The sequence below is a fragment of the Salvelinus fontinalis genome, chromosome 14 (assembly GCF_029448725.1).
Source record: "Salvelinus fontinalis isolate EN_2023a chromosome 14, ASM2944872v1, whole genome shotgun sequence".
Taxonomy (NCBI): Eukaryota; Metazoa; Chordata; class Actinopteri; order Salmoniformes; family Salmonidae; genus Salvelinus; species Salvelinus fontinalis.
The window spans coordinates 33,285,199-33,297,637 of NC_074678.1; the positions used below are offsets into that span (position 1 = coordinate 33,285,199).

Consider the following 12,439-nt stretch of genomic DNA (forward strand, 5'->3'; position numbering starts at 1 on the left):
AGTGCAGCGAGTTAGTAGATAGGATAAAGGTAAAGAGTAGTTTACCATCAAACTCAGGGAAGTAGTCGACCAGGTGGGAGTAGATTATCTTCTCCTCTAAGAGGTCCTTCTTGTTGAGGAACAGGATGACTGAGGAGTTCTGGAACCAGGGATATGTGATGATGGTCCGGAACAAAGCCTTACTCTCCTCCATCCGATTCTGACAAAGAAAAGGAAGGGGAGAGGGATCAGGACAGACAGAAAAGGGGAATGGTCAGAACATTAACAGATGTACAACCTCTGGAACCTACACATTTGCACAATGAGGGCTTTTTACTTGTTATATAAAAATGTGGACAAATACTGACCAACATAATAAATGAGACCAATCAGACAGGTTTTAATGAAAAACAAACATGTTTTTCTTCTACGTCATGCAAAATAATTTGAAAATATGCTAATCATTAGCATTTTGTTTCTCTAAAATCAACCAATTTATTCCTTCCAATGTCATCCATTGGCCCTAAAACTTGACAGTAAATTATATTTTCCTATAAAGAAACAATCCTTCGGTCAGAGAAATTATTCCAGCTTGGCCTAGCATTTTTTCCATTGTGAAAATGTGCAACAACTGCCCTGCATACCACTATTTCAGTATCCACATATGGATGCGTTTATGTAATTTATGAGCGCATACACTACACGACCAAAAGTATGTGCACGTCGAACGTCTCATTCCAAAATCATGGGCATTAATACGAAGTTGGTCCCCCATTTGCGGCTATAACAGCCTCCAATCCTCTGGGAAGGGTTTCCACTAGATGTTGGAAAGTTGATGCGGGGGACTTGCTTTCATTCAGCCACAAGAACATTAGTGAGGTTGGGCACTGATGTTGGGCGATTAGGCCTGGCTTGCAATTCATCCCAAAGGTGTTCGAAAGGGTTGAGGTCAGGGCTCTGTGCAGGCCAGTCAAGTTTTTCACATCAATCTCAATAAACCGTTTCTGCATGGACCTCGCTTTGTGCACGGGGGCATTGTCATGCTGAAACAGGAAAGGGCCTTCCGCAAACTGTTGCCACAAAGTTGGAAGAATCGTCTAGACTGTCATTTTATGCTGCAGCGTTAAGATTTCCCTTCACTGGAACTAAGGAGCCTAGCCTGAACCATGCAAAACAGCCCCAGACCATTATTCCTCCTCCACCAAACTTTACATTTGGCACTATGCATACGGGTAGGTAGCTTTCTCCTGGCATCCACCAAACCCAGATTCGTCCATCGGACTGCCAGATGGTAAAGCGTGATTCATCACTCCAGAGAACGCGTTACCACTGCTCCTGAGTCCAATGGCAGCGAGCTTTACACCACTCCAGCGGACACTTGGCATTGCGCATGCTGAGCTTAGGCTCGTGTGCGGCTGCTTGGCCATAGAAACCCTTTTGATGAAGCTGCCGACGAACTGACGATTTTTACGGGCTACGTACTTCCACACTCAGTCTTGTTCTGTGAGCTTGTGTGGCCTACCACTTTGCAGCTGACCTGTTGTTGCTCCTAGACGTTTTCACTTCACAATAACAGCACTTCCAGTTGACCAGGGCAGCTCTAGCAGGGCAGAAATTTGACTGACTTGTTGGAAAGGTGCCACGTTGACATTGACTGAGCTCTTCAGTAAGGCCATTCTACTGACAATGTTTGTCTATGGAGATTGCAAGGTTGTGTGCTCAATTTTATACACCTGTCAGCAACGGGTATGGCTGAAATAGCCCAATTAACTCATTTGAAGGGGTGTCCACATACTTTGGTATATATATATATATAGTCTCTTATTCAGAGACACTGGTTGATTTATCCGGATGCGCCAGAACTTTTAAAAATAACTTCAGTCAATAGTTTTGAAAATGGTGCTCAGGATGCCAAAACATCCCTCTTTTGTGTGTACTACATCACATTGTGTAGTACTGTAGGTCATCCATTTCATATGATATGTTACGTTCAATTCGTATGAAATGTTATGTCCAACTTGTTGTGATTAAGATCTCGGAGTGCATCTTCAATGGCAGTTCAAACAAAACAGTCCATCTTTCACCACATTAAAGTGGATCCAGCCTGCGTGGATATCACTCAATTCAGTGTCATTTGAAATGCATGACTGCTCAATAAAAATGTAATGATACTGTCAAGTGGAACATTCATACCCTTTCCGAAAAAAACAGGCTTCTGGCAAACAGTTGTGGCAAATGTTTCGCCAATTTGCAAATTTTCACATCCAAATTAGTTTTGTGAGAAACTTGCAGAAGATTTGAGGCAACTTGTGAACTTCTGGCAAACAATTCTGTGAAATTTGTGGCAAACATTTTGCTGCAAATTTTCTGAAAACTGATTATGAATATGCAAATTAGATCAGGTTTTTAGTTACTTTGAGTATCAACAATATTACAATGTCTGATCTACATACACCAAATATATAACTTTAAATGAACTTGCTTCCCACAGAGAAAATACATTGAATACATGTTTAGTTAAAGGGATACATCTGGATTTTAGCAATGAGGCTCTTTATCTACTTCCCAAGTCAGAGGAACTCATGGATACCATTTATGTCTCTGCGTGCAGTTTGAAGGAAGTTGCTACATAGCGCTAGTGCAATTGCTAACTATCATTAGCATAATGACGAAGTCTACGGCATGCTAGCAGATACCATAGCCTTCCAGTCATTGCACTATTGCTAGTTAGCATTGACTTGCAAAACTCCCATTGGCTTCCTTTATTCTTGACACAGACATATAATTAGTATCCACAAGTTCATCTGACTCTGGGGAAGTAGATAAAGGGCCTCAATGCCAAATCCCGAAGTATTCCTCAATGCCTAAATCCTGAAGTATCCTTTCAACAGATAATTTATCCAATACAACTTTTTCCATCTTACAATGAAAACATTATTAACATTAATATTAAAAGAAAGCAACATCTTCACCTAAAAATACAAGTGTTTAAAAAATCCAACAAATCATTAGTTAGCTAGCGGGCTATTACATTAACTGCGCAAAAATATGATAGCTAATGTTAGCTAGCTAGCCAGCCAGCGGCTCTGACTCATTGAAACTGATAAAGCAACAAAATATGTTTCACTCTATCCTATAAAACATTACATACATATTGCTAACTTGGCATGAATTAGCTAATGCAATTTAAAGTTTATTGGAAATTTTAATTAATAAATTACACTCACCGGACAACTTCGGTAGTTAGATCACTTGGTTTCCAATGGTACAATATTAACTTTGAAATCATCAGAATGTAAATGAAGAGCAAAAACTGAATATTTCCCAAATTGTTTATTTCATCTTTTTATTTAGCTACAACATTTACATGAGACAAATGTGAACACTATGGGTATGTTAACCGTAGGATGTTTAAAGGGGCAACTACAGAATTTACATAAACCAAGTGATAAGTGAGCAATGAGCATTCAACCAGTAGAAGTTTAAAAGAGAATGAACAGAATATAAATAATGAAAACAAACAAAATCAAACCCAGTTCTATTTCCTTTTTGAGTGAACTTTGGAGAAGTCCTTTGTCCAAATTGTTGAACGCATGCAATGAAAACACAAAACATTAAGACGTTCTCTCTATTTTGGCATCTTTAAAGGTAGAGTCAGCGAGCTAACGGACAGGTTTGGCATTTGAAAAACAGGTATACTGTTACAAAATTGCCTTGATGTTGCTATGCTTCTCACTGAAACTGGCATTCTATATTTGTTTTCAGCAAGGAAAATGTTTCTGCCTTCTGCTATATAAACAAACGATGTAGCTAGCATAAACTGGGACTTAGGCTGACCAAATATACCTTTTAAATGTGTGGCCAAATGTTCCTAGACAGCTACAGTATGAGATTTTTCTCCAGCCAAGCCTCAACACAATTGATGTAAACTAAACTAATTAAGATCTTTATTCTAGACTGGGGACTTAATCAAGAACCAGTGGTCTTCTTCCTGACTCAAATGTACAAGGCTTGGTCAGAAGAAAACATAACATTGAGTTATGCCTAATATGGCAATTCACATTTTTCCAAAATGAATTATTAACTTATATCAAGGCCATGCATGAAATAAGTCTTGACCTGGTGCACACATTTCTCTGTCCTCAGTTTAATTGAAGGCCTCAATCTAACTGACTGCTTCTAGAAAGAAAGAGGAACAGCGATCAACATGAGCGAGCTACTAGTACACTTCTTTTGAAAAGTACTTGCATTTGCTTACCTTTTCAAGCTTCAAGACAATACACTCATTCATCACAAAACAAATGGTGTTATGAGTGAGAGCACCACAAACATTTCCTGGGTGTTGATGCATTCTCTTCCAACACCACAGGATAGGGGAAGGGTATTCTGCAAAAATTAAGTTTTGTTTTGATATCAAGTCAGCTTATATTGTTGCTACCTTAGCTGTTGTGCTAGCTAACATGCTAACACTACTGAACTGTGATGCTAGCATATTGACATGCACATTGGTATTAAAAGAAATCAACATCACCTAAAAATACAAGTGTTTAAAAAATCCAACAAATCATTAGTTAGCTAGCGGGCTATTACATTACCTGCAAAAAATATGATAGCTACTAGCCAGCCAGCGGCTCTGACTCATTGAAACTGATAAAGCAACAAAATGTGTTTCACTCTATCCTAAAAAACATAACATACATATTGCTAACTAGGCATAAATTAGCTAATTCAATTGAAGGTTTATTGGAAATTTTAATTAATAAATTACACTCACCGGACAACTTCGGTAGTTAGATCACTTGGTTTCCACTTCCAACAGATTTTTCTTCTCCTCCTGACTGGTTGTCAACGGTTACTGGTAGTGGAACTCGTGTGTTCATCAGAAACAACTTCTAAGTGGTATAGGTATACTACGAAGCAAGCGAGAACTACTCAGGCTTTTATAAAGCTAGACAGCTTCAGTTAGCTTCACATTCCAGGTCAGGACGGTGGACATTGCTCATCTGTCTGCCGCTAACTCTAGCAGGCTTTTAACTGTGCGTGCATGTCGCACATGGCTAGTTGAAAGCCAAACTCTCCATTGAACTATCAGGGTTGCCAACTCCTCAGTAAGGAAAGTAGCTATTGGCTGTCCTAAAAGTTGATAGAAGTCGCTAATGACGTCATCAGCTAGTTTGCATAATTGGCAATGTGCATGTGATTGTGATGGACGCTGTAGGAGAGAGGAATAACATCGTGGGAGAGACAAAAAGTGAGTAAAAAACACCCTAAATCTGTTTAGAACTACAAATGAACTTTCTTCTGTCGATTCTTGTTTTTTTTTCTCACAATTCCAAACCTCCTCCTTTATCCGGGCTTGGGACCAGCAAAAGTGACACTCTGGCAGAGTTATAGTTTTTTATTATATTTATTTCGTTTTTTAGTTTAGTTTTCTTAATTTGGTTTGTTTTTAACCTTATGGTCCACTTAGGAGCCTACAACAAGTCACAGTAAAACATTAACATTTTTAACAATTTCTTTTTGTATACAATCTACATTAACAATCTAACGGACCAAAAATAGATAAGAAAAAACTGTCAATGGCAATGTGAGAAAATTATGGTAACTAGTCTGGCCCTAATTCAGGTTATTTTTTATGTAGGCCAGGGCGGGATGAGCCAGCAGCGGCTTCCCGAATGCGCGATTCATTTGCAGTCTGAACATCTCCTGCTCTGACTGCAGCTGGGAGGGACTGGGTCGCCTGTGAGTGCTTTGGGACGGGGTGGGGCTCACGGCAGCATCCGCTGCTCGTTGAGAAGAGTAAGACGATACGTGCTTTCACGTCAGTCTCCAAAAGTCTCCAATAAAACCGGAAAAAGTTGCTACATTTGTCGCTAGTCACTTTTTTGAAAATATGTCGCTAGAGGGGTCTAAATAATTGCTAAATATAGCGACAAAGTCGCTAAGTTGGCAACACTGGAGAAAATGCTAAAATAATCAAGCCATGGGCTAGTCAGTGCCACTTTTTCCATTTGTGCCGAAATCAAAATGAAAGTTATCTTGCAAATTCAGCAGGCTATATGGTGTGAAACAGGCTTTTAGAAGTGCGGTCTTTATTTTATTACTTATAGTCAGCTTTTAGAAGTGCTGTCTTTATTTTATTACTTATCGTCATGCAGTCTTTGGTGTGATTTGGTGTATCCACTCCTATGGATAAAAGAACTGTATTAAGTCAAAGAAAAGTTTTACTGTGCACATTTCAAATGCATTCGGTCATTACTAAATGCCTAATGTGATAGATATTTTAATCCCCCCAGAAACATTTGATTATATTTAAACAGTCATCTTCCTCAAATGAAGGGGATGATGACAATCTTTGCCAGGAGGGAATCTGATTTCATAAATGAAGTTGCCCCTAAGTGGTTAGTTCAGAGCCCTATAATAGGAATTTAGTTTGAGGAGTTAGCAAGGTAACTTTGGTCAACTCTGAACTTTGGATAACCGGTACCACGAAAGTGGCTCACCTTTTAGCCAGGTACATTTCTATGGCAACAAATCCTTCAGATCTAACCTCCACGAGTGACAATGAATACTGCATTATAGGTGCCATTTATAGGAAATAAAGGTGGGGTGGTGATTAGATTTATTAGTCCCATCCCCCATTCTCCAAAAAGTTCAAGAAATATAGAGTTGAAAAATGCATAATTGGTGGAGTAATGTGCAATCTTAGGGTTAACTGTGCATTAACTGTGTAAGTTTAAGTCTGAGCAGATCTTTGGCACCATTATTTAATCACATTCTCCCTAGCAGAGAAACGCATCCAGTCTATGTGTAAGGAGGAGGGCCTGCTCTGCTGCTCCTGTGACATGTTTACTGTCAGATCAGCTAGATCCAGTGTTGAGCAGAGCACGAGGGTGTGGATGTCTCTACCCTACCTGATACTCCGCTTTGCTCTGCCTGTAGCCCATTGCTGTATGAAACTCGTTTGTTGTTCCAAACCAGCTCCCTCCGATGACTAAACAGCCTGATCATATCATAGTTTTTCTATATTGTAGAATAATAGGGAAGACATCAAATCTATGAAATAACACATATGGAATCATGTGTTTAACAAATCAAAATATATTTTATATTTGAGATTCTACAAAGTAGCCACCCTTTGCCCTTGACGACAGCTTTGCACACTCTTGGCATTCTCTCAACTAGCTTCATGAGGTAGTCACCTGGAATGCATTTCAATTAACAAGTGTGCCTTGTTAAAAGTTAATTTGTGGAATTTCTTTCCTTCTCAATGCGTTTGAGACAATCAGTTGTTGTGACAAGGTAGGGATGGGTATACAGAAGATAGCCCTATTTGGTAAAAGACCAAGTCCATGTTATGGCAAGACCAGCAAAAATAAGCAAAGAGAAACGACAGTCCATCATTACTTTGAGACATGGTCAGTCAATCTGGAAAATTTCAAGAACTTTTAAAGTTTCTTCAAGTGCAGTCGCAAAAACCATCAAACGCTATGATGAAACGGGCTCTAATGAGGACCGCCACAGGAAAGGAAGACCCAGAATTACCTCTGTTGCAGAGGATAAGTTCATTAGAGTTACCAGCCTCAGAAATTGCAGCCCAAATAAATGCTTCAGAGTTCAAGTAACAGTCACATCTCAACATCAACTGTTCGGAGGAGACTGGGTGAATCAGGCCTTCACGGTCGAATTTCTGCAAAGAAATCACAACTAAGGCCACCAATAAGAAGAAGAGACTTGCTTGGGTCAAGAAACACAAGTAATAGACATTAGACCAGTGGGATTCTGTCCTTTTGTCTGATGAGTTTAGAGGGACTATCATTTGTTTTTCAACAGGACAATGACCCAACACACTTCCAGGCAATTATTTTCTACATTGTAGAATAACGAAACACCCTGGAATGTGTAGGTGTCTCCAAACTTTTGACTGATACTGTAGGTTCATTTAGCTCTCATCAGAACTCTGCTAGGCGAAGTGAACGTCTGTGCTCTCATACTACCTTAAAATACATTTGCTTGATGAACGACAAAAAAAGCGGCAATATTACTGTTTGTCCCTCTTGAGATGCTGTATCAACATAGCCAGACACATCCTCAAATTAGTCAGAATTCATCTATGATCATTAAAGAAATGTGTGTGCGCGTTCCATCTCACCTCGTTGTCAGACTCCACCAAGACCTGGTCATACTCGCTGAGGGCCACCAGGAACATGATGGACGTGACATTCTCAAAGCAGTGGATCCACTTCCTCCTCTCTGACCTCTGACCCCCTACATCCACCATCCTGATTGGACAGGAGGATGGAGAGAAGGGCAGAGAATTATACAAAATTAGGCTCAATTCAGTCTTTGATGCCATGTAAAAAAAGAAATTGGTGGGAACTACGGCATCTAACTAAATCAATTGGTCAAAGTAAAGGAGACTAAGTTAGTCCTGTTATCTTTTAGGATTCATAATGCCCAACATCTTGCAATGAGGATGGCTAACTGTCATACAAAGCTAACATATAATGGATATCAGGGAATTAAAAGGATTACTGCATTTTAGGTACAGTTGAGAACAGCACTTATAATGCAAAAAAACAACAGTGCAAAGAAGCATTCAAACACATGGCTATTTGGAAAACATGACCATGTGAACATTATGTTCCTTTCTGGTCAGAGCCCTCATTTATAACAGTTGCATATATTTCACACAAAATGTACAAAAATATTGATTTCTATAAACTTAACGCACGCCATACATACGCATTTCCTGTTATAAAATCCGACCTGTCGTAAAACTGTTTGCGCGTGAACAAGCATTGAAACCATGCCTAGAAAACACCTCCATTCACCATTTATGGTGAAAATAATGCCCTTGATTTGCTGTATAATTTGGAACTATTGGCATTAGGCCATAGCATGCAAAATACAAAATGTTGTTCAATATTTTGTTTATCAATAGATTGGGTTTCAAAGTCCTGCCTTTGTATAAACTCAGATTAAATAGGCAATGATGTCGTGCTCATATCGCACAGCAATACTGTAGCCTATCCATAGTGTCAAATATTTCACAAAAGCCTATTTACTGGCTTGGCAGAATGTTTCCATTTTTATAAGTAATTTGCTGTATCTAGAAATGGACTGTCTCCATTTCTTAATGAGAAAACAATGGCAAATTGTTGTGGACTTGTCAGCAGAACGTTTGAATTAAAAAATGTTTTGCATTTGCAACCTTAATATATGATGGACTGCCCGCGAATTCTGAAACATTGTAGGGCAGGCTACAATAAAAAAATAAAAATAAATACATTACTTACAGTAGTTTGATGTATTTCGCGTGTTTTTGTTCCACATTTTTTAATAATAGGCCTATTACTGCATTTCTGGGAAAGAGCAAGCAAGAAATGCATTTCAATGTACTTGAGCGTGTGACAAACTTGAAACAGTCCTTCTTCAATGTAAAATATCAGCTGTTAAATTCAACTGGATACCGGTATTATAAACCGCACTGCCTATGATATTGTAAAACTTGAAATGCATATTGTCAGCCTATCTATTTACTAGATACTAGAGGTCCAATTAAATGAGATGCACATGGTCATTTGTTTTATGGCTCCTTCAGGAACATAAACCCATCACTACCAGAGCTCCTTCAGGAACATAAACCCATCACTACCAGAGCTCCTTTAGGAACATAAACCCATCACTACCAGAGCTCCTTCAGGAACATAAAGCCATCACTACCAGAGCTCCTTTAGGAACATAAACCCATCACTACCAGAGCTCCTTTAGGAACATAAACCCATCACTACCAGAGCTCCTTTAGGAACATAAACCCATCACTACCAGAGCTCCTTTAGGAACATAAACCCATCACTACCAGAGCTCCTTTAGGAACATAAACCCATCACTACCAGAGCTCCTTTAGGAACATAAACCCATCACTACCAGAGCTCCTTTAGGAACATAAACCCATCACTACCAGAGCTCCTTTAGGAACATAAACCCATCACTACCAGAGCTCCTTTAGGAACATAAACCCATCACTACCAGAGCTCCTTTAGGAACATAAACCCATCACTACCAGAGCTCCTTTAGGAACATAAACCCATCACTACCAGAGCTCCTTTAGGAACATAAACCCATCACTACCAGAGCTCCTTTAGGAACATAAACCCATCACTACCAGAGCTCCTTTAGGAACATAAACCCATCACTACCAGAGCTCCTTTAGGAACATAAACCCATCACTACCAGAGCTCCTTCAGGAACATAAACCCATCACTACCAGAGCTCCTTCAGGAACATAAACCCATCACTACCAGAGCTCCTTTAGGAACATAAACCCATCACTACCAGAGCTCCTTCAGGAACATAAACCCATCACTACCAGAGCTCCTTCAGGAACATAAACCCATCACTACCAGAGCTCCTTTAGGAACATAAACCCATCACTACCAGAGCTCCTTTAGGAACATAAACCCATCACTACCAGAGCTCCTTTAGGAACATAAACCCATCACTACCAGAGCTCCTTCAGGAACATAAACCCATCACTACCAGAAAAGGTGAGACATCTATTCTGCAATGGTTATGAATTGATTATTTATTTATGTTTTTATTTTAAGATTCCTATGTCTAATTATTTTAGACAAAAATAAATCTGAAACAAGAATGGCTGCATTCTTGTTAATCTGTTTCTATGAATAAGCTTCTCGTCATATCCCCAATTTGCACAAAATACTTACACCACTAGCAGATGTGCTTGGTCTAAAGTGGCCTAAAGTTTGCGGGGAGGTGAGCACATTCATGTCAAGTATTTTTTTTTAAATAAATGCCAACTTCTTCATAAACTGGCGCATGCACATTTTGGGGTATATTTTGTATGGATGCAAGGTTTATAAATGAAGCCTCAGGATTGTCAGTTGGGCAGTTATATGTTAACATGTGAGAATTAAATATACTGTACATATAACATGCATTATCCTGTCAATAACTCGACTCAATAACAATTCAGTTTGATAACTTCTTATGCACTGATGTAACATGCAGTACAGTAAATCAAAGGTGCATGGAGGGGTTAAATGGCCCAAGTTGAACCAAAAAAGGAAAGAGAAAAATGTGCACTGTGCATAGCCATATCCCTCTTCCAGCCCATTCCCAGCTAAGTGGATGCAGATGTGCCATTGAGGCCAGATCGGCAAGGAATTCACCCGCTTGAAAGCAGCACCTAGTCAGCCAGTGACTGTTCAGATTCAGAGCACAAGCCTAGCAGCAGTGTGGGGAGGTAGGCCAGCGGCGAGGAGAGGGGATAAGAGGGGAGATGGAGGATACAGATGTGGAAGGAAAGAATATAGAGAGACGGAAAAAGTGGGAAAGCAGAGGGCACCTCTGATGGCTGCCATGATCCCTCGTCACAGATCAAGCAGGAGTACAGAGTGAAGGCAAGGATTTGGGAATTCCGCTAATTGTTTTCCAAACATTACTTTCATTGATGTGATTGAATTTTGCATCCATAAATAATCTGATCCATCAATTCAGAAATCCTCCTGTTTTCCAGCAATGATTTTGTTGATGGGACAGGGACAATATTAGCCAATATTCATGTTAGAGGAAGATCAGGGCTTTGTTTCTTTCTACGTCCGTCTGTCCCTGGCTGGCGCTGCTGCAAAGTGAGAAGAGGGGCATTGATAAATGGGGGCCTCTAGGAGCGCCTGCCTAAAATTAAGCTCCTTCACGTCAGCTGACCTCCTTTCCTGTAGCAGGGATGAGTGACCTACTTAGCAGGATAAGCTCTCCTATGGAGGATGAGCCCAGAGAAATGACACTCAACCACTTCAAAAGGCAATTAAGAGAGGGAAGGGCTGCAGCCAAACGCAAAAGACATGCATGTTTGTCCTCATGAACGCCTGCCTTGTGCAGCAAGTAGCGTGTCACACCCCCTCACTCGCACAAGGGGTTGGGGTGGAGAGGGGCTCCTTACATCACAAGTCTCTACCGATCTGACTAGCTAAATATTCTCAATGACATTTAATTGCAGATTCTCTGGGTTCTCTCTCCAATCCTGAATATCTCTGTAATATTTTATAATATATACTGCATGTCCTTAAATACTGCTGTAGGTGATTCCCAGCCTAATCATCCATCCAGTAGCAGCAGTAGGATGGAGAGATCATCTTGAGTCCAACCTCATTCTGAGCCTGGGAGTTATTTCTAGCGCTGCCGCGCATGTAGGAGGGGCTAACATGCTGGCTTCCTATTGATTTGCACACTTTTGTAAATCGCTCCCGTTCACCGGATCCATCTCACTCTCCTCAACGTCATTCTCTTTGAGGAGGAGGGAGACAATCTACACCATGGTGCCCAGTGATCAGTCTCTTCCCCTGGCCACATCCAGGAGGACTCCCACCTCCCCTCTACTTTTCTGTCCTGGCCCAGACGACAGTAATGGGCAGAATGGCTGGTTGTCATATTGATA

At 40.2% G+C, this 12,439-nt stretch overlaps 1 protein-coding gene across 2 annotated transcripts in view; it reads right to left on the minus strand.

Moving 5' to 3' along the window:
* The window catches only part of LOC129810678 (guanine nucleotide-binding protein subunit alpha-11), a 78,879-nt gene that overhangs the window by 11,266 nt on the left and 55,174 nt on the right, over window positions 1–12,439 (minus strand). For both annotated transcript variants that reach the window (XM_055861435.1, XM_055861434.1), the window contains 2 exons: window positions 8,132–8,261; window positions 46–199 (listed from right to left, as the gene is read on the minus strand). In XM_055861435.1, coding sequence (XP_055717410.1) covers window positions 46–199; window positions 8,132–8,261 — 284 coding nt within the window. The remainder of the gene's footprint in view (window positions 1–45; window positions 200–8,131; window positions 8,262–12,439) is intronic.